The 22,333-nt window shown below is 38.1% G+C and overlaps 3 protein-coding genes and 1 pseudogene across 3 annotated transcripts; 1 reads left to right on the top strand and 3 right to left on the bottom strand.

Moving 5' to 3' along the window:
• Window positions 1-1,614: 1,614 nt before the first annotated feature.
• On the top strand, window positions 1,615-6,199 carry LOC103943139 (probable alpha,alpha-trehalose-phosphate synthase [UDP-forming] 7). Its single transcript, XM_009353349.3, has 4 exons — window positions 1,615-1,849; window positions 2,093-4,193; window positions 4,271-4,544; window positions 5,265-6,199. Exons 2-4 carry the CDS (start codon window positions 2,212-2,214, stop codon window positions 5,571-5,573), a joined length of 2,565 nt encoding a protein of 854 aa, XP_009351624.1. The 5' UTR covers window positions 1,615-1,849; window positions 2,093-2,211; the 3' UTR covers window positions 5,574-6,199.
• Window positions 6,200-7,623: 1,424 nt separating this feature from the next.
• Window positions 7,624-9,537, bottom strand: LOC103943148 (IRK-interacting protein-like). Its single transcript, XM_009353362.3, has one exon. It carries the CDS (start codon window positions 9,350-9,352, stop codon window positions 8,006-8,008), a length of 1,347 nt encoding a protein of 448 aa, XP_009351637.3. The 5' UTR covers window positions 9,353-9,537; the 3' UTR covers window positions 7,624-8,005.
• Window positions 9,538-16,264: 6,727 nt separating this feature from the next.
• On the bottom strand, window positions 16,265-19,327 carry LOC103944682 (annotated as a pseudogene).
• On the bottom strand, window positions 19,280-22,026 carry LOC103943154 (ER lumen protein-retaining receptor A). The gene is made up of 6 exons (XM_048582544.1): window positions 21,831-22,026; window positions 21,270-21,535; window positions 21,043-21,158; window positions 19,847-19,920; window positions 19,655-19,718; window positions 19,280-19,573 (listed from the first exon to the last, which is right to left on the bottom strand). Exons 1-6 carry the CDS (start codon window positions 21,919-21,921, stop codon window positions 19,537-19,539), a joined length of 648 nt encoding a protein of 215 aa, XP_048438501.1. The 5' UTR covers window positions 21,922-22,026; the 3' UTR covers window positions 19,280-19,536.
• Window positions 22,027-22,333: the final 307 nt, after the last annotated feature.

The following is a 22,333-nucleotide window of genomic DNA, read 5'->3' as shown; positions in this document are numbered from 1 at the left end:
TTAATTATTTTAATATTTTTAATAACATGTGGCGCCCAGTCATTGTCCACATAGACGCCATGTCATCACTTAACGGGAGAATTAACATTTTGACTAATAGATGTATGAGACTGTCCCAAAATTAATGCTTTAGGTATGACTTTGGGATGAAAAAAACTTGATGTACTAAATGTTGAAAACCACAAAACATGAGGATAGTAAACATAGTTTAACCCTTAAACTTATTAATAGAACTCTTTTTGTTACATAAATCTTCAATACATAACTGAAACAAAAACATTAGAAAAGAAACAAATGAGCAATAAAGTAACTTCGCACAAAAAGATTGTAATGTTTTTTTAACATCACAGCCATGTCATACAACCACTACCCCTCTAAACTCACTCTCTCTCTCTTCTTAATTGCCAACCCCTTTTTTTAGATGTCTGTCAACTTGTTAAAAAAAAGTAAAAAACAATATTTGAGAAAAATAAAAATGTATTATTCACACATAGAGTGTGTGACCTTTGCTAATATTCATTAAAGTGATGAGTGTTTTTATCAATGTAATGCAAATGTTGCTTACATGTTAATCGTAATTACAAGTTTCATACTTACCATGCCATTAGTTATTGAAGATTCAATTATTTCATCAGACAAAAGGTGTGAATTGAAAGAAAATGGGTAAATTGAAGCAATTTCCAAATTTTAAAATGCAATGTGAGAAAATTAAAACTATGTGACCTATTTCGAAAAGGAATTGTTATTGGCACTTTAAAATTCTCATTTTACACTTTAAACTTTTTATATTTAGAAGAAAAAATACACTTATAACACTTCTCTTTCAAAAATTACCTCAAATATAGAGTGTGAAATGTAGTTCAAAGTGGGTGGTATGCTAGTAAATTCCCCTATGCCCACGTATTTTTACAATCCGCACCAAAACCACGTGCCTGCCAAGTGGTACTATTTGGTGACGTCACCGATGACGTCATCACCCCTTTGGCATCGCCTTGTCCGTATTTTTCGTATTTATTATATGGCACCATGTGGCAAATTGCACAAACGGCACTCTTTGTGCCCCCCACCAATCACCGACGTCGTTCAATTTTTTTTTTTTTCAATGACGCATCATTTGGTACTATAGTCAAGTATTATTATTTTTATTTAAAAATAAAAAATTTTAGATTTAACTCTCGCAGAAAACAAATTTTAGCCGACTCCTACACCTTAATAATAGCCTTCGTTAAAAAAAAAAAAAAAAAAAAAATATGTTACCAATGAGCGCAGATATTTATCCTGAACGCGAAAACAGCGGATCATTTTAACCGAGTGGATATATATTCGGCGACGCGTGGACCCGAGCGGTGGGCTGCGTAGTACAAAGACGCCGTGTCCCCGGCCCTTTTCAAACGGTGCGTGAGATGCCAACGCATGTGTAGGATTTCGCCACGTCACCATATTCCTCGGCACGCTGGAGTAAACGCGCGTGGGGGAAGCTTTGAAGCATAAAGGGCCAGTTGGCATTACTGGGAAGTCTACTGGCCAACCTTATCCTCTTCATTTTTTACTGTTTTTCAAATTTTAATTTCCAAAAATATACACAAACAATATTTTTTATTCAATTTGTTCCTCCAAAAAGAGGGAAGCAAAAATATTTCTTTTATATTTGTATGGGGAGAGGAAGAGGGGGAGAGAGAGATTTTTGCAAGTGTGACTCTTGGCCGTTCACTTTCAGAGAAGACCAAACCAAACCAAACCCTAGATTTCATTCCTGCTGATTTCACCCCCAATTAATTTTTTATTTGAATTTTCAGATCCAAATTGTTCCTGGGAAAGATTCAAAATTTGCTCTTTCAAACCTCTGAAGGTATCATTTTTTTCATTTTGTTTTTCTTTCAGTTTTTGGAAATATTTCAATTCACTCTCTAGGGTGTACTTTGTTTTTGGATATTAACTGAAACATGAAATTTTATGCTGTTTTTTTGCAGTTTTTGGTATTTGGAAGTGTTATTAATTAATGGTTATTTGCAGTGATTGAATCTAATTTGGGTGTTGGAATCAATGCTTAGTTTGCTATATGTTGATACCTGTTTATTTCATGTTATTACAGATCCTGCATAATTTTTGTTACTTGAAGAGGCAAGGAATCTTGGGTCAGGTTTATATTTGTGAGATCTTGTCTGTGATTTTTGAGTTGGATTGGGGAAACCCAGATAAATTCTGTTCAAGATGATGTCCAAATCGTATACCAATCTTTTAGATCTAGCCTCCGGGAACTTTCCGGTAATGGGTCGCGAAAGACGGCGGCTTCCGCGTGTAATGACCGTTGCTGGTGTTATATCCGAGCTTGATGATGATCAGGCTGGTAGTGTGTCTTCGGATGTTCCGTCCTCGATCGTTCAGGACCGGATAATTATTGTTGCCAATCAGCTCCCTGTGAAAGCCAAGCGGAGACCGGATAATAAAGGATGGAGCTTTAGTTGGGATGAGGACTCATTGTTATTGCAGTTGAAGGACGGTTTACCTGAAGATATGGAGGTTTTGTATGTAGGTTCTTTGAGTGTCGAAGTGGATTCGAATGAACAGGACGATGTATCAGCGCTCCTGTTGGATAAATTCAAGAGTGTTCCAGCTTTTTTGCCGCCCGACATTTTGTCCAAGTTCTATCATGGGTTTTGTAAGCAGCATTTGTGGCCTTTGTTTCATTACATGCTTCCATTCTCAGCAACCCATGGTGGGAGGTTCGATCGGTCTTTGTGGGAAGCGTATGTGGCTGCAAATAAGATTTTTTCACAAAGGGTGATCGAGGTAATAAATCCGGAGGATGACTATGTGTGGATTCATGATTACCATCTAATGGTGCTGCCTACCTTCTTGAGGAGGAGATTCAATAGATTGAGAATGGGGTTTTTTCTTCACAGCCCATTCCCTTCGTCAGAAATATATAGGACTCTACCGGTAAGGGAAGAGATCCTAAAGGCACTTCTAAATTCGGACCTTATTGGGTTCCACACATTTGATTACGCTCGACATTTCTTGTCTTGTTGTAGTCGGATGTTGGGTTTGGAGTATCAGTCAAAGCGGGGTTATATTGGGCTGGATTATTTTGGAAGGACAGTTGGGATAAAGATCATGCCTGTAGGGATTCATATGGGGCAGATTGGGTCAGTGTTGAAGCTTGCCGATAAGGAGTGGAGGGTAGGAGAACTTAAACAACAGTTTGAGGGGAAGACTGTGCTGCTGGGTGTTGATGATATGGACGTCTTTAAAGGTGTCAACTTGAAGCTCTTGGCAATGGAACAGATGCTGAAGCAGCATCCAAAGTGGCAGGGGAAAGCAGTTCTGGTACAGATAGCAAACCCTGCAAGGGGAAGAGGGAAAGATCTTGAGGAAACGCAGGCTGAAATACAGGCAAGCATCAAAAGAATTAATGAAAAATTTGGTCGGACTGGTTATGAACCCATTGTGTTTATTGATAGGCCAGTCTCTCTTAGTGAAAGAGTTGCATATTACACCATTGCCGAGTGTGTAGTTGTCACAGCTGTGAGAGATGGGATGAATCTTATTCCATATGAATACATTGTGTGCAGGCAAGGGAACTCTGTATCAGATTCTAATTTAGAACACAGTGGGCCGAAGAAGAGCATGCTAGTAGTATCAGAGTTTATTGGATGTTCCCCTTCACTAAGTGGTGCAATTCGGGTTAACCCATGGAATATTGAATCAACGGCGGAGGCGATGAATGAGGCAATTTCAATGGAGGAACCCGAGAAGCAGTTGCGCCATGAGAAGCATTATAGGTATGTTAGTACACATGACGTGGCATACTGGTCACGAAGTGTTTTCCAAGATATGGAGAGAACTTGCAAAGACCATTTCAGAAGGCGTTGCTGGGGTATTGGTTTGGGCTTCGGCTTCAGGGTTATAGCACTTGATCCTAACTTCAGAAAGCTGAATATTGATCACATCGTTTCTGCTTATTCGAGATCTAAAAATAGGGCGATTCTACTGGATTATGATGGCACTGTGATGCCTCAAACATCTATAAATAAGAGCCCGAGTCAAGAAGTGATCTCCCTCATTAATACACTTTGTGGTGATGTTAAAAACACTGTTTTTGTGGTCAGTGGAAGAGGAAGGGATAGTTTGAGCAAGTGGTTTTCTCCTTGCAAGAAACTCGGAATTGCTGCTGAACATGGTTATTTTATGAGGTATAGCCAATATCTATTTGTCCTCTACAGTTATCCTTGTTTTTTGTTTGGTTTTAACATAAATTGATTTTTGTTAGGTGGTCTGCTGACAAGGATTGGGAAGTTTGCGGGCAGAGCAATGACTTTGGTTGGATACAGATAGCTGAACCAGTTATGAAACTCTACACAGAAGCCACCGATGGTTCTAGCATTGAAACCAAGGAGAGTGCCTTGGTTTGGCACCATCGAGATGCAGATTCTGGTTTTGGATCCAGTCAGGCTAAAGAGTTGCTCGACCATTTAGAAAGTGTGCTAGCAAATGAACCAGTTGCTGTGAAGAGTGGTCAGTACATTGTAGAAGTGAAGCCACAGGTGAATGTCCTAACTCTCTCTCAATTTTTAACTCTCTACGTTAATGCAAATTCTTGTCCAATGTCACATAAAAATATATTAGGACATCACCATTGTCATTATGATCGACTACCTGTTCCTACTTGTCACAGAAAAAGCTCCAACTTTCCCCATTTTCATTGTTAGAACGCATGGAAGATACACAACATATATTTTTCTCATCTTGCAATCTGTAGAAATTTCCATTCAGCCATCCTTATTTGATTTTTTGATTTGCGTCCTCTCTTCTCTTCCTTCGTCTCTTGGGGGTCTTTTGCAAGTCATAAATTAGAATATTATGCTTAGAACTGGTACCTTGTCTGAATAAGCACCTTTGCATTTGTCAGTGTAACACACTAAAAATGCTCAGAAACTCTGAGAATATGCGTAATAACCCTTTGCTTGCGTGCATCTTAATCGAGTGACTTTGAGGAATTTTAGAAAATGAGGGTTTGTTTAGTATCCTCACAAGAAACATTTGTAAAGATTAAACTGTGAAGGATGGCAATGCTTTGACGTTGGCTCATAAAACAATCTCACAGAGAAACCACAGTAATAAAGTTGGACTTTAGTAAAGTTTAAGACGAATAGTTTGCTTGCTGATGATAAAAGAGATCTACATTACGTTGTTAAGGATTGTTGCAAACCAATTGATTTTTTAAGTTAAGTGATGATTGAACCCAATTTTGTTGTGCTTTATAGGGTGTCAGTAAAGGCGTGGTTGCAGAAAAGATCTTCACATCAATGCACGAGACGGGGAAGCAGGCTGACTTTGTACTGTGTGTTGGCGACGATAGATCTGATGAGGATATGTTTGAGATCATTGGTAGTGCTATGACAAACGGCATACTCTCCTCTAATACCAGTGTTTTTGCTTGTACTGTTGGACAGAAACCCAGTAAAGCCAAGTACTATTTGGATGACCCTAGTGATGTTATTACAATGCTCGACGCTCTTGCAGATGCTTCAGATTCTCCACCTTCCTCAGATGGTGAACCAGGCTCCCCTTGAAATCGTCCTCGTGGACTTTGTTAGATACCAGCATCCTTTCTTGCAGCCGATGATGATGAATCACACGATGGGCTTTGATGGAAGAAAGTAATCATTTTTCAGCTTTTCTGGATCTGAATTGTTGGAGGAAAGATTTCATGTTCGTGACCTTCTGACTGATGATTTTCAGCCAGTTCCGGAACATCGGTAGCTTGGATTTCTTCTGTGATATAAACAATCAATCAATGCAGAGTGTGGATTATAGTGGGTTTACTTGGTCAAAAAAACACAACTAAACATCAGCTCAAACTGAAGATCTGATGGAACCGACGATGTTTATTCGTTGAGAACGACTTGGACTGAGAAAGGAAACGGGAAATGGATTGTTGAAGATTGCATCATGTACGCCAAGGTTAAGTAGTCCGGTGAAGGCGTGCGGGCGACGTGCATTCTAGGGACATTAGATTATGGTAATATGGTGGGGGAAAATGGTATTCAAATCCCCATTTGAAACAGTATACTGGTCTTTCTTCTTCATTGTTCTGAGTGAATGTTCTTTGCCATTTGTTTCTTGGATCAAGTCCTTGTCTAATTAAACCTGTAAATTATATAGCAACATTTGCAAGAAATGATCACGTTTCCAAAGATGCCATCTTCCAGATTACTGTTAACTGAGGAGTTGTCACTTGCACGGGGTTGAAATTCATTGTCCTGTCAATATACGCCATACATGGCGTGTTGAGTGGACCACATTCACTCGTTAAATCTCCGGTGATTCGTGAATCTCCTGTGAATGTGATTCATCAACGCACGTCTAATCGATAAATTATTATGTTGGAGAAAGGGAACCCTGGACAGCTTACAACCAAACAAACAGGCTCTCGCTTGAGACCCACATCGCAGGTTTCCAAGCAGCTTCACGGTTTTTACGACTCCAGAGCCCCAGTACCAACATTTTTCTCTCCAAGGATGACCCCCGTATACGTAAATTTATTTTCTCACACGCAATTAATGTCAATGATGCATATGATCATTTGGTGGAGCGGCATCCGGTTTTCACTTTTCTGGAAGTCTTGGGCATCTTTTGAGCGATCGTTGTTGATGAAGAAAATAGTGTTGATCTTCTGCATGCTTATATATTCTCGTCTCTTGATTCTTCTTTGATCTATTTAATTCAAAGACTAAAACTAAATAAAGATGTTATATGAAAACGAAAAAGTACGTGTAGAAATCACTTGTACTGAAACGCCGGATGTCGAAAGGCACGCTACAAATTCAGTATGAGAAACGGTAATTGATCTTGTCGATATATACTTTGAAAATAGAACCCAAACTTCGCGTATGTGGTTTTGGAGTTGCTGGCAATTGCGAGATGGAGGAGACGAAGACACACAAACAAAACAAATGCTGCAACTCAACTGAGTCGGCCATTGCCGTGTTACAAGGGGAAAGGCCCGTAAACCAAATGCTCATAGTCGAAGAGTTGTCACTTCTATAACCCTAATAATATGGTACGATGGGAGACCAAAACAAAAATATGACTAACTTTAGGCTCTAGAGAGGCCTACATACAATAATACTACATTAACCAGTTGCTTATAATTGTGTAAAATTAAAGGTCCTTTCGAAAGTCCTATACGCCAAATGTATATATTAGACCGACTTTTGTTGGTATTAATCGTCCACACACAAGTGAATAATTGACGGTTTACGGAATGCGTCAACGGTTCAAGTCTTTTACAATGAGATTGTGAGCCGTTGATAATTTGATTTAGCCAACGAATCAATGACTCTCTCTCTCTCTCTCTCATCCATTGATATGATTCCAATCCCGAACATATCTTCTGCCATTTACTGCTGCTCCTATTTCCCCACTTGCACTAATTGTATATACCTTTATATAACAGAAACTCTCACACACACACCCCCACACACACACACATATATATATATATATATCCGATATTCCTGGATTGTGTACCTCATTTTATGTCTTTCATAACTCTTTTTTTTATCTCTTTCGTCACGTGATTAGAGAAAATAAAAAGGAAGTAAACAACATGAGATCTGCGACTATTTCTCTACTATACACTTAAAGAAATAGAACACAATTAGTTCATGTAACCACAACAATATATCAGTATTCTAATCAATTACGCATTGCATTTTTTAACTTTCTTACATAACAGTGTCTAATTAGCTCAAAATACTAACCCAATTTCACTTTCTCGTGTAACAGTACGTAATTGATTCAAGATATTGAAAATAAATTATGCATGCCGCACCTTTCAAAGTGAAAATTGAGTCCATGTTAATGATACATGGCAAGGAGAACAATTGTACTAATAGTATATACCTTCATACTACCACCTACACCTACACCTACCACTTTGGCCCCACACCGCATCCAACGGCTCTGATGCATTATTTACATTTCGTATCACAATCCGATCTTAAATTCCCGCCGGAGGAGTCACCGGAGACAAGTATACCTGGCTCTGCACCACCGTCTTGCCAATCTTAAACCCGGGAACAACCGTGAAACTCACCGACGGCTCCGTCTCGACATCTTTGGCAGTCACAGACTCCATGAACACCTCCGAAAATCTCGACCCTTTCTTCACCTGAAAGATTGAAACTTGCTGCCCAAACGAGAACGCCAAGCAATGCAGAAGCCAAACCCGCATCGCCGCCTCTGCAAACGCCGCGAAAAAAGCAGAGTCTGGCATTCCGCCGGAGCTGACGACTTTCCTCATGTTCAAATTCCCAAAAAGCGAACACTCCATCTTTGCGTGAACGAGCTGGAGGTACTTCGCTTTCGTGAACTTGCAAAACGAAGAACTCGGGTTCTGGGTGAGGAAATTTTTCATGTTTTCGGATACGAGTTTCTTGAATTTCTGGAAAAACAAAAGGTGGGTTTTGTTGATTGGGGATAAAGAATCACTGGGTAGGCCGAAGTTTGGATTGTTGAAGCCTTCAAGCAATGTTTTGGAAACGAAGGATTCGAATGCGAAGCATCGATGGCTCTGTTTTGCGAAAACAGAGCCGGGTTCGATGAATCCAACGGCTGTGGAGAGATCCCAGTTGGCGGATTCCATTTCCTGGATCATCAGTCTCACAAAGCTTTTGATGGATCTCAGAGTCTGCTGTTGGTATTGAACGAAATGCGTGGGATTCAGCTCTGAAAGCCGAAGGTTGTCGAAAACGGAGAGAGACGGAGATCCGCTGGCGTTTAGCTTTATCTCCAAGCACTTGTTGGACAAGACCAAATCTTGAAGCTTTTTCTGTAGGGACGAAATGTCGGAATCCTTCTTTCCGGATTCGAACTCCAATTTCTTGATCGAAATCTCGTACGTTTTCATCAGGGCCTGCTGTTCCTGAATCTCCGCGAGCATCATAGTGACTTGCGGCGAGAGATCGAGCTCCTTTTTCAAAAAGCTGCGTTTCAATTCCGATATCGATTTCAGCTCGTTCACCACGGACTGGTCGGCCGTCTGAATCGCTTCGTTGTTGTACGGATCCTGCGCCATTTGGAGCTCTGCGTAAGCTGCCTTTATGGAAGTGATTCCGGCGAAGAGCTTGGCCAGAAGTGCTTCCAACATTGCTCTATTCCGGACCTTGAATTCTTCCTCCTTGTCCGAATCCTTCCGCTTTTCGAAACCATCCTTGACTTTTCCGTTCGACACGAGGATGCAAATGCCATTGTTGGAAGCGATTCGGCTCGTCGCCGTTCGGAGGTTGATGACTTTGCTGAAAGTTCTTGATAATCTGCTCTGTTTTGGTCTCATGGTGGTGTCCATCTGCAAATAGTGAAAAATCAGAGGATCGGTGAGTAAAGAGAGTTCAAATTGTTGGTTGGAGGCATAAAACTTGGGGTTTGTTTTGTGGGGATGAGGGAATGAAAGGTGTTCGAAAGAGAAGGGCGGAGGAGTGGAGGAGAGAGAGAGGAGGTGAGGGAAAAGTGGGGGAGATTTAAAGAGCGGGAAAAAAGGAAAAAGTTGACAGTGTAAATAGGGTGTATATGAGTAATGTTAGATCGACTAAATTTGTAGACAAAATTTAAAAAATTAAAGGACATGAAAGTTGATGGTTGGTTTATTACTTACACGTTGATAAACATGTTTATTCTTATTGATGACATATCATTTAATTTGCAAATTTAGTATTCCTAGCATTACCCGGTGTATATTTACTGATAAGTGAGTACACAACCAGAAATGTCTGTCGCATCACAACTATGAAGATGTATTGCTAAAATGAAAGGAAAAAAAAACCTATGAAGATATAAAACTCATGTTACATGTACAATCCGGCTATGAAACGAGCGTTTGCTGCTTTGTTAAAGAAAAAATTATTGATGTATATGTCGTTGACAACATGTTGATATTATTATAACTAATAGAATATATCAACGATAATGCAGAAGGTGAAAAATAGAGCATTAAAATCACTCTCATTTTGATGATATCAATATAATATTGATGCACATCCATACCTTAGGTCATGCATATAGTATAGTGATATCCACGCTACCGTTCGCTCCTTCAAGATGCTTTCTTTTGTTTTTGTTCTTTAATTTTTCTTTAATATGATGTTAAGTAGAAGATAAAAAATGAGAGTGTAAAAATTATTTCTCTTTATTTGTAATATGTATAGGATTTTAATTGAATATTTTGGGTGGGAAATTGTAATGGTGGTATACAGAGGGATGATGTGAATGAGTGATAGATTGCTAGCATCTACTCATCGACCCTACCTGGTTGCATATCCATAATTCATGGGAGGAGGAGGAGAGCCAAAAGAAGTTGTAATATTCGGACTAAGATCATCTCTAGATCTCAAACTCAGAAGGTAATGGATTCAGTAATTTGAAATATTCAATTTAAATTTTGCGGTTTCCGCTACTTTCATTTCATTAGTCCAACTTACACATATAACCACACATCCTCATCTCTCTCTCTCTCTCTCTCTCTCTCTCTCTCTCTCTCTCTCTCTCTCTCTCTCGTGATATATATTACTAGGTCCGTAGCCTCCGGGTTAGAGGAAGAGATGATCACAATCCGTATCAATGATAAATTAGGACTAAATATACATATATAGATAGATAGTTGCCAAAAATCAAATGACATGTATGTACGTACATTGATAACGATAGCTCTCTCATAATATCAAGGGATCGGAATAAAAAATGCAGTTTACTAATTTTGGTGAGGAACCAAGATTAGCCAACTGTCAGCACTCTAATTATAATGTACAATTAATCTCGATCAATAATGTACTTTCTTTTAATAAAGTAGGGATTTAAGTTTTTTAATATGTGGTTCATGCATGGTTGATGAATAGCAGAATAGGGTTTAGGCTTGGGACAAGCTTAGCATAAATACACGTTGTAATCCTTATGTAATACAGTTTTTTAATCATAGGCAGTGGACTTCACTGTTGGTTGGTGAATGTACACTCTACAGTTGGGGTTTGGATCGCAATTAGCTGGAGCTAATCACATTCTTAATCTATAGTTAAGAATGCCTACAGTTAAACAACAATGCAAATTCAGAAGTTATTGAGACCAAAGAACGGACGCGCGTATTACAAATGTGTCAATAACATATCGATACTATTTTCTGTTGGTCAACCCTAGTTGTGTAATTTTGCCTACAACAAGATACTTCCACTTCTTTAGTCCTTCTGCTAAACCCTCGTTGTTAAACTCTCTTTATCTTAGCGTCTCTCTCTTCTCTCTATTGTGATTTTCCACATTTAAAGTTCATATACAGGTTAAATATATATATATATATATATATTTTTTTTTTTTTAAGGGAGACAACTGGTGGTAGACCATAGTTATCCACCTCTTCCAGAGTCGGAAAGACTCAGAGAGGCATTTCAGCCTTCCCCTGACCACAAGTCTAACTTCCACACTTCATATACAGGTTATTCCTTTGGTGTATAACCTATTGAAAATAGGAAAAGGAAATAAAATAAATCAGAATCCAATTCACCCTAGAAACCAATTCAACTAGGAATCCAACTTTTACAAAAACAGATAGTAAGACAACAAGAAAATGCCATTTTTATTTTTGAACCGGGTTGAAAGTCCCGACAAGATTTTTTTACCCAGACTATTTCATATTTTTCTATCCTCTTATACGGTTTTCTTCACTTCTTAAGCAATAACATACTTAGTCCAAAAAGAAAACCAAAATTGTTCCACGGTTATTTTATATATATATATATATATATATTTTTTTTTTTTTTTTGACCTATACACAACTACGTTCATGAGCCATGTGCTTCTATAAATAAACAATTTGCTTGTTGAAATTGTTTTGAAATTTACCCTAGTTTTTGTTTTTCCTTTTTTAGGCAGGCATGGTACCACCATATGGTAGTGAATATTAAAACGTGGAATCTCTGTATTGCAGCTGCAGGGTAATGTTGGACGGACCGTATGGGAGATACATACATGTCAAAAGGGACATAGCCGAAAGAAGATTGTGACGATATCACAGTCCAGATGCAGACTGATTCCCCATTTGTGGACACCACACTAATTACTTCGCCCTGCTTCAATCAATCGATATTCTTGCAGTACAAGAATTGCAACAAATATAAAACGTGGTTAAGAATATATTTACCTAACTACACTTAGTACTATAGTCTGGTTGTATTCCTCTTTACTTGTAAGTGAAAGGTCTTAGATTCGATTCTCACTAAAGTTGAATTTGAACCATATTATGCTAGCATATTGTGAGGCTAAGTCCACCCTCCTCTTCTTTAGTGTAAATAATATCGTTTGTTCAATATATATATATATATATATATATTTACCTTAACTCAAAGTCTTGTATTCGATTTTATTTTAGTATTGCCGAAAAAAGGAATGCTAGAAACTTCTTTGAATCTTTTCGTTCTATCTAATCGATTATTCTTCTTATCTGTAATATTACATGATGATTTAAATTGTTTACTTTTTAGGGCATTTTGTAAAGATCAACCCCATTGAAAGTTGGATAACATTAATAAAATAGCTAAATAATTTCTGATTTGGTTGATTTTTACGAAGCTGGTCTTTAAAGAGAGTTAGAAATAGAACGTTTTGACCGAGGTGCAATTTTATAAGAGATTTGAAAAAATATGACGAAAATTTGAATTGAGAAAATCAAGAACATTCTCTCTTAAAAAATGTGTTAAATCTTCGTCTTTCTGTATTGTCAAAACAAAAAAGAAAACTCATAAAGATTGCAGACACACTGCATGTGACAATGAATGGACCAACATGTAGCAATTCAATATGTGATCAATCAACTAGTCCATTTTGCAGTTATGGGTTTCATTCTTGCTTTAAAACTTGAACATGTCCCCACAAGAGCTCACATGTTCACTTGGATTATTGATCCAAACAATACATTCAAGTAACTAAGGTAGTGGATGATAGATATGTTTCAAAATTCAAATTAGTGGCCTTCTTGGACATTATTACCAGACAATCGGAGTGGGACAAAAGTTATTGTCTACAAACCAAAGGTTCATTATATAAAATAAGGCACATCCCTACACAAAAGTAGCTTACTCATAACAAAAACTATGAAACATGACCCATAACCCAACACATCCATTTGACTTAAGGATGAGATGGTGTGGAGAACTTTCGTATGTTATGTACTTTTCCGGTTTTTTTAATTGTTGTAGACCCGAGTTTTGTTTTAAAATGAAATGAGAATGGTGGGATATGAATGGCTAGAATAGCTCAGCCAAACCCTAAAACATAATTAAGCAAAAGTATTTGGACTTTTTAACTGCATAGACGTTAAGCAGACGTCTTGTGAATTAGAATGTGCACGTCCCATTATCATGGCAAAATATTTAATTGTTAATAGGATTACTTATATAATGAGTCTTCATTATGACTATACCCTTGTACTACACCAAAGTTGTAATGTGGTCAATTATGGGACCACAACCTCAGCTCCTCCAAGTTTGATTAGAATTTGTCATTTGATTAAAAACCACCACAGATGACTTAGTGGTTGAGACGAATTTCAGACTCGTATTCTAATCGTTCTAAGTTCGATTTCTAACATTGAGAAGTCACATGATGATGGCTAAAAGAAGGTTGAAATACTTATGTGAGTCTTCTCGACCCTCAAAAGAATGGACTACCGTGACTAAACCACTAGCTGGTCTCCTTTTAAGAAAAAAAAAAAACTCCAAGTTTCCAACACAAAGTGGCAAGCAAAACTATTTTCCATGCATTATAGTATATAGTTTCTTAAATTTTGCATGGCAGACCAAATTGCATGTTTCTTGAAATACAACATTATTTTGTCATATAACCAAACTCGCTGTTGGTCATAAATCCATAACATGCACATAAACTTTTCTTTCTTTTTTGGCATGGGACGTTAGTGTATGATTACGAAGGGATTGAACATAATAGTTTATATATTACGTGTCATGGCTTCTAATTCTTTTTTTAATGTGATCATCATGAATGACGAATCAAGAATAAAAATGAATGAGTGAGAGAGAGAGATCATGAATTGACATTGTAAATCAATTGAATTATTAATTTGCATTCAAGTAGTTTTTTGTAACCAAAATGATGAAGACAATTTATTTTTAGGAAACAAGGCCCGCGAGCATATAAGAAGCAAGCCATAAGTATGTTGCATATATAAAGATTAAGATAAAATTACATAATTTAATAAGGTCCACAGAGTTTGGTGATTCGGGTTTGCTAATGGCGAATAAAGTTGTGAACGTGATCACCATCCCTTGGTTGCCAAATAAATCGATTTGCATTTGGATGAATTACCAATCTTCCAAAACACATATCCTAACAAGTTTAACTTTCCCAAATCAGCATCTTTTGCTTTGTTTTGGCTTGTTGCTTGAGTCTGTGCTTTGTACTTTCAACTGGTTCAGTTCTGTGTGAATAATGTGGAAAAATTTAAGGCATCATAAACTGTAATAATAGCCAAGTGCAAGTGGGAGTTACTGTAGGGCATTCAACATTCACACTGCATACCGGTTGCTGTAAATTTCCAATGCCATGTCAAAAGGGTTGGGAACTTCATACTCGTAGTGCAGTTGCTGTAATTGAGATTGGAGGGGACTTGTAGTGTAGTTGAATTTGGACCTTTCTACTTCGTGCACTGGTTCAGTGACTCAGTGCAGCAGACAGAATCAGCTTTTCCAGGCTATATAAATCGGTAATGAAAAATGCTAAGAGACTCTTTCAAAGTGAAGTTCTCTGTCATTTCACAGTTTAACATTAATTTTTATGCCAACGGATGAAACATAAAGTGACAGAGAATTCGTAAAAAATCTTTTTAAGAAAGACTCCTTAGCATTTCTCATTGGTAAAAACAGAAATGTCTAATCTATCATTTAGGCTAATAGCAGGAGAATGTCTTAGGTACGTATAACTCAAAAGTACGCGGAGAAAGTTTAGATTTAAAGATAAATTCAAAGTACAATTGCTATATTCTCTCATGCCTAGCTAGTTTATGACAATGATAGGGTTAGCGGTGATGATTTCCAACTCTCTTTAATTTTTGGGCGCATTTCTTACTTATTAACTTGATGGAAACTTCTTACATAACGGGTTTTTCAACAACACATCACTTTATGTGTGTTTACAATAATCTCCCAAGCCATTTTGCACACCAAATTTTCATTTTCTGCAAACTTCTTTTTATCTTCTTTTATACAGTAAAGGCTCTCTAAAGTTACACCATCGGACAAACCAATTTTATAAATTTAGAGATGTTATTACTGTAGTTAAAAATATTATTTATTGACTTATTTATCCTTAATTAGTGTTGTATTCCCTACATAGGATTCTTTGGGCTCCAAGTATGTTATTTCTTTGCATATTTTTGTACTCATTGACAATTATAACTATGTGGAAGCATGCTTATGATCAAGAAAAATTAATTGTAACTTATTACAAGATGGAGTTTATTCCAAGGGTAATGCGAGGGAGATTAAATTTGAAGATAAAATTTACAAACTAAATGATGTGTCACCAATAGTTATGAGCACGTTTATTCCAATACATAACTGGTCCTAAATTCGAGATTAGCCCGTTATAAAGTATTATTCTAGAGAGATTTACTGTATATTTAATCTCTAAGAAGTAGTGTATAGAATTAGAAGGTGAAATAGTATCTGTAAATCATTTCTTAAATTAATCCAATCCATCTTTCATGCCATCTTTATGCTTTTCATGACAACTTATTAAAACCTTGAACTCCACACTCATACAACATATATTTATCCTAAAAAGCATGATTGCCTAGGTTGGTTTTCAGCTTAACAAAGAAAACACCACCATTAAGCTTCGCATAACTTTGACAGCGACACGAGTGTCCAGCAAGCGTTTTTGCTTTGCTACCAAAAATTGTACCCCAAGGAATCCAATCATACGATTCATACCTAAGCTAGTGCAAAATGGGGCTCAATTGTTGCACCTAAATCTACAAAAAAATAAGGCCAAAAGTTGCAAACGAATAGAATCCATCCATCCAAAGTTTGAAGTTTGTCCAATTACCAGGAAGCACCATGATTGCTCACTTCATCACAACACTTAAACAAACCAGACAGATTCACTAATCACCAAATAATTACAAACTAAATTATACGTATACTCTTGCGTAGCTTAAAGGAGAAGATGGAATACGGTGAAAAATTAAAAACGAAAAGTAGGATGATAATAGGCATGTCCCGTGTGAGTGGTTTGTAGTTCAATTGCTTCAAAGTAATCTAACCCTACATCCGATGTCCCATTCCACCCAAGTTTGAGAATCCCTTTTCCCATAAATTAAGAATAATTTTGAATATCATGATGTCAAAGACAAACTATGGCATGCATTCTGAAAATTTGTGAGGCTATTCCACGAAAGATGTAACAAGTCACAGGTGTAATCAGACTACAAATGGCCTCAATTGTATCCCCCCAGTGTGTTATCCAAGGTTGGACGTACTTAAAACTCTCAGCTATCTTTACTTTTGTTAGGGCTTAAAGGCCGAAAGGGCCAAGTTGGCCTTCCTTCTCTTTCTTATATGTCTCAAAGTACTGATAGATGATTGTAACAGCAAGCAAAATCCCAGTTCCTGAGCCAATTGCTCCCATGAAATCTGCCAGAACAGTCAAGGCACCAATGCACATGCCTCCGAATGCAGCTGCAGTAGGTATGTAGCGGTTTAGTTCCTTCTGTAAGTTTGAATCTTTATGTCCAGGCATCACCATTTGTTGTTCCTGCAGAAATAAGCAACATAAATGTCAATCATTAATGCCCTTGGAATTATATTTTCTATATTTCATCATTAAAGGTCTTGTTTTTTGTGTAAAAAAATGACACGTGCCGTTTGAAGAAGTGAAATGGTCCAAATGCAAAGATTGCTAGCACTCCCTTAACTAGAAACATATTAGTTCATGACGTTAAGTTGTTTGAGAATCAGAATTTAATCCTAGAAATCTCATGTCTTCACATTAATAGTCATCCTATGAGCTCTCCAAAATGACTTTGCAGATTATAAGTAAATCAAAACAAAATAAATAGGATGAGGAAGGCCAAAGTACCTTGAGCTGCTTAGCTACATCTCGGGCCGAAGAACCAGAAACTTCAATCCAAGTTTTTGAGAAGAGTACACAGGCTGAAAGCATGAACACTAGATAGAACAGAGCATGGAATGGATTGGCTGCCATGTCTGCCAAGCTGCGATTAAAACCACATCGACAAAGAAAAAGAAACACTGCTATGAGTACATGCTTTCACACATGAAACATGATAAGAAATGGCTGGAGATTTCAAAGGTTACGCAAAAATATGTGCTGGATCACCTTCCTGGAGCCGTGACATAGTAGGCAAGACCACCAACTGGCATAGATTGACCGGAATATTCAGGCTCCTGCCACTTTCCGAGAATATTCACAAAGAAATTCCCACTGAACTTCCTGTAAAGCAACTCTACGATAAAACAAGTTTGCTTTTTAGCCAAAATGATTCCTGAGATTTGCATAACACATCACTTTATCTGTCCTGGTGAGCAAGAGATGGTACAGTGCAATGATGGCACCTTCGAATTCAGCTCCACGTCCGCTATTGATAGTTGTAGGGCTAAAAGCCTTCCAGATGATGCTTTCACTGCATAATCAAATCATAAGTCAATTACGGCAAGACCATAGATTATATATAGGGAGTTTTAACGAAACACACCCTGTACTATTCACTTTTAACGAAAAATCACATTTTTATCTTTCCCTAATACTATTTACTACACCACATATATAATACTAAAAAGTAAAAGAAATACAGGTTTCTAGCGTACTAAATGTTGATGGCTATAAAAAGGGAGATCCCGGATCCCAAACCATATCCCTTGGAAGAAGTTCATCTCGGCAAATCACAATAATTGCAGCAAAGCAGAGCTGAACTATGATAAGAACGGCATTCCCGACACTACCATTCATACCCGAAAGCACATAAGCAACAGCTTGACCAACAGCAATCAGGATGGCCATCAACTTTTGTGCTCCATTTCTGCAAATTAAGCACGGACCAGGATCCTCTCCTAATCTAAGAATGAGGATCCTCATGACCAAGAGATATGGACCGTTGGATAAAAATCTAACGGTTATAATTATTATAATTTTAAAGAGATCCGCCTGTTTGTAGTCGTTGAATAAAAATCCAACGATTCACAACTCTTGATCATGAGGATCCTCATCCTTAGATTAGGAGAGGATCCTGGTCCATTAAGCACACACAAGTGTGACTTAGCTGCCGCGCTATCGTACATGTCGTGGCGGACGTAGAGTCAGCGTGCATGCACAGTCAGCATCCGGGCACAAATTTCAACGACAAGGTGACGACTACTGAGTCAATCGTGTATTGCCGCGTGTGACTCTCGTTTGAGTAGCGTGACGTGTTCGTTTGTTGCGCTCCCTTTCAATTCCTTTGCTTTCTGGCATTCCATTTTTCATTTTTTTTTTTTTACTTTTCTTTCTAATTGGGCCTTTTTATTTTCTAATAGGCACGAGAACTCTTGGGCCGGGCCCAATCCCCACCTCTTGTATGCTGGGTCCACCCTTCTTGAATGACGGTTCTTAGGGTGGATAACTGGACCACGTAGCTATCCCACCACGCACACAAAACCCTTAGTATTCATATATTTTGGTCACTCACTTCTGCTTCAGTCTGGCCACCTTATACAGGCGTGCAAACTAAAGAATTTCTCTTTACATAGGCGTGCGAACACAAGACTGTTCTTGTATGGGTTCTCCCTACCACGATGATGGTAATCGGTGCTCTTTGATGCTTTTATTTTTTGAACAAACGATATTATCTACACTAAAAGGGAAGAGGTTGACTTAACCTCCCAATGAGTTAAAAATAATATAGTTCAAATTTATCTCTGACAAGAGTCGAACTTAAGACGTCTTAACAATTGATAGTCGAGTGCAACCGCGTCCAGGCCTTTTGGGGTTTTTTTGTTATGAAAGGGAGTTTTAAGAGCTTAATGTTTTGGAGATATAAAAAGTCCCATTGTCTTGGTCCCAAGAAAATAAAGGTACCAATGAATATTAAAGGTGCCTGTGATGCACAACATGAGGACTAACATGGCACGGCATCACGTGCCATGTAAGTTGTTCTCTCACAACTTACATAGACGTGAAATACACATCCTCATCCATCAAAAAGAAAGGAAAAGGCGAAAAAGAGTTATAACATGCCTGTTATTCCATTAATCTTTCCAGCATTCAACATCTTTACAAGGTGACCTGCAAGTGCCTATAAGATGGGTAACTACACCCTAAATTGACTTACTACTCCCCCGTTTGTGGCAATGGGGTTGCCATCCTAATTGGAAACTTCGTAATCCCTATGCGCTTCTTCCAGCAGAGTTATCCCGCATGCAGATTTATCAGCTATAGCGTATAAAAGTCAGATGTAAGAACAAAACATGCTTCCTTGGCTTACGCTGGCAGCTGAAGCTTTGCATTGTTTTTCCAGCTGCAAAACACACAACTTGTCATGTTAACTATCTAAGAGAGTGAACAAGGATCATTGGCAAGAAGGTGACATATTAGCTACCTGAGAAAATAGTAGTAGAAAAAATCTGCATATAAAGCTGTCTGAACCAGACCGGCGACACACGCTGCAAAATTGTCAAAGAAAACAAGTCAGCCAAACCATATAAAGAGCATAAGGCCCCGCACCCCACAAAGTAAATAAGACTATAAAGGAAAGAAAATATTTGTCCTCAATGGTTCACACATAACTTACCTATCCATCGACTGAAGTGTGGTTCTGTGAAGTAGCGGTAGATCCAGTTGAGAATGTATAATGCACGGTAGGCCCTGCAATATGAAACTGAACTTATATCCCCTGATTTTTTTTCTGAAAAGATGTCACAATCCAAGATGAACTTCACACACAAATGCGTAAAAGTATACCAACTATCAATCTAATCTGGTCTAAACTGCTGTATCTGTTTGTTTGTTTACTTGATTTCAAATTTTCAATATATTCAGCATTCATTCAAGGAAGCAAGAAACAAAATCACTTCTACAGTAACCACACACTAACTTGGGGACCAATCTTAAAACCACGTATGTGTAAAGGAAATGTTATGCTGTGAAACAAAATATATATTTGCTTCGATGTCTCAGAATCTAACTTCTATAAACTATTCCAACTTGCCCAAGTCCCGACCATAAAAGGTAGATTCTGTGACATCAACGAACAAATTCATCTTGCAAGCAAACAAACAAGCTACCACTACGAACCAGTTAGAACTTCACCAGTCCAATTGCCTCTTCTCTTCTATCTTTCCAAAGAAGGGCCAACTTCATAACTTTCGCAAAAGAAGGAAAAGTCATGGTAAGGCCCTCATTGCCAGAGTCCAGAAAGACAATTTGCTTCACCAGCTAACAAGTCACGTGCTTCTTTCCTAAATGTTGTCCCGATTACAAACTTCCCCTAAATTTGAGGTCAGCATCCCATAAATGAAATAGCATACACCCTATAGTTTTTCCCGCAACAAGGATTGCTTTCTCAAATGACATATGCCTCTCTTATGTGATAAAGGTAGCTCTTCAGTCTTCACACTACATAGAGTTAATGCACACAAACACCGGCAGAGATTTCACTAATGTGTTCATCTTGGTTCAAGATTAAATCTATATGACAGCAACTTCACGAAACCTATTAGGCATTGGTTACAAATCTTATATTTTGTATTAATATGAAGGTGATTTCAAGAACATCAAAATTGCACATTATGAACCATAATGTCAAAACAAAATGAGTTCAAAATATGCGACACATATAATCACATTAAACGTAATCAGAGAAACTAGGTAAATGAGTAACAAAATCAATTAAACTTCGCATTATTGACAGCAATCAAAACCAAACCACAAGATATTTCAGAGTGTACAGCAAGTTAGGGACGGATCAGAGGAAAGAAATATATTTACCCAAGAAGGAACACATATTGCCCTGTCAAATTGTCCACATTTCCACTTCGTTGTAGCAAAATTAACTGCGGAATAATAGAAACCGCCTCCAAGTATATAGAAAATGCCCAGAGCACCTGAAAGTAGGTTCAATTCACCATTACAATCATACCCTGGTTCAGGCACACCAATTTCAAAACAGACTAGATGCATCAAACAAGTAGAGAATGTCGAAAAACTTGTCTCACCTCTTGAAACGCGAACTTCTCGTTGACAAGCAGGGCGAGCATAAAGCAGCCAGCAATAAGAAAATAATGCCGGAACGTATCGAGCTCTTTATTGTAAGAACGCTTCACCATTTTGTGCATACGCATACACCAAACAATGGCCAGCGAGCTTCCGATAAACACCAGCTTCATCACAGTGTTATACACAGAAATAAAGTTCGTAAACAGGTCCAAATACCGAGCCAGAAACACCAGGGCATAGAGCTCCTGAGTCTTAAGCGAAATTCCTAATCACAATTAAGTCACTAATCAATCTCCCAAAACCCCAATTTACCAAACTAATAATCGCTAATGCATACAAATTCAAAGAAAATTAACTTAAAAAATCATAATGTTGTTCTCTTGAGCACTAAACAAATCAAAACAAAATCTGGGTTTGCATCACTTTGAGAAATATTTAGGTGGGAAACAATGAAATTCAATTCTCCATGAAAATTTTCCTGCGATTTCTCGGGAAACAAACAGGAAATAGGAAAAATGGGAATTGGAAATCGAGGAGGGAAGAGGTGTGTGTGTATATACCTGAGCACGATTTGGTGGCGTAAATTTTGAGGAGGAGGACCAGAATACTGGCCAAGTGAGTCATGTCGCCGGCCAATCTGAAGACATTCATGGTTGCAACGCAAGATTTTGTGCCCTAGATTTCAGCAGGAGAGAGAGGGGGGCAGAGAGAGAGAGAGAGAGAGAGAGAAAGAGGGGGGAGGAGGAGGAAGGTTGAAAGTGGTGCGAATGTTCGAATAGTGTAAAAGAAGAGAAGGAGAGTTGACGTGGCAGGCTGAACGGCGGCTTTTGTCTACAGCCCTCCACGATGTTCCCAGGAATAAATGAAGAGGGAGTTTGTATCACATGCAGCGCGGACCCTGGGTGGCACCATCCGTCGTCCATCCACGTAATCGCGCCCGTTGAATACAGTACGCGACGTATTTCTTCCATATATGATAATGTCACTCGTAAACATTTCTTAAGACGTCACAATAACGGCACATCAAATTGATGTAATGTATTAATACTGAAATAAAGAACTT

Source organism: the organism of the source record quoted next, unplaced genomic scaffold, assembly GCF_019419815.1.
Source record: "Pyrus x bretschneideri cultivar Hongxiangsu unplaced genomic scaffold, Pyrus_bretschneideri_v1 Contig19, whole genome shotgun sequence".
NCBI lineage: Eukaryota > Viridiplantae > Streptophyta > Magnoliopsida > Rosales > Rosaceae > Pyrus > Pyrus x bretschneideri.
This window is presented reverse-complemented; position numbering and strand designations above follow the sequence as displayed.

What these genes read in the sequence shown, in the direction of transcription:
- LOC103943139 (XM_009353349.3), top strand. Translation starts at nt 2,212, where the DNA reads ATGATGTCCAAATCGTATACCAATCTTTTAGATCTAGCCTCCGGGAAC. An exon ending in GAACATGGTTATTTTATGAG is followed by an intron (nt 4,194 to 4,270) that starts GTATAGCCAATA and finishes GATTTTTGTTAG; the next exon opens with GTGGTCTGCTGACAAGGATT. An exon ending in TTGTAGAAGTGAAGCCACAG is followed by an intron (nt 4,545 to 5,264) that starts GTGAATGTCCTA and finishes TGTGCTTTATAG; the next exon opens with GGTGTCAGTAAAGGCGTGGT.
- LOC103943154 (XM_048582544.1), bottom strand. Translation starts at nt 21,921, where the DNA reads ATGAATGTCTTCAGATTGGCCGGCGACATGACTCACTTGGCCAGTATT. An exon ending in CAATATGTGTTCCTTCTTGG is followed by an intron (nt 19,921 to 21,042) that starts GTAAATATATTT and finishes TTCATATTGCAG; the next exon opens with GGCCTACCGTGCATTATACA. An exon ending in TTCTACTACTATTTTCTCAG is followed by an intron (nt 19,574 to 19,654) that starts GTAGCTAATATG and finishes TGTGTTTTGCAG; the next exon opens with CTGGAAAAACAATGCAAAGC.
- LOC103943148 (XM_009353362.3), bottom strand. Translation starts at nt 9,352, where the DNA reads ATGGACACCACCATGAGACCAAAACAGAGCAGATTATCAAGAACTTTC.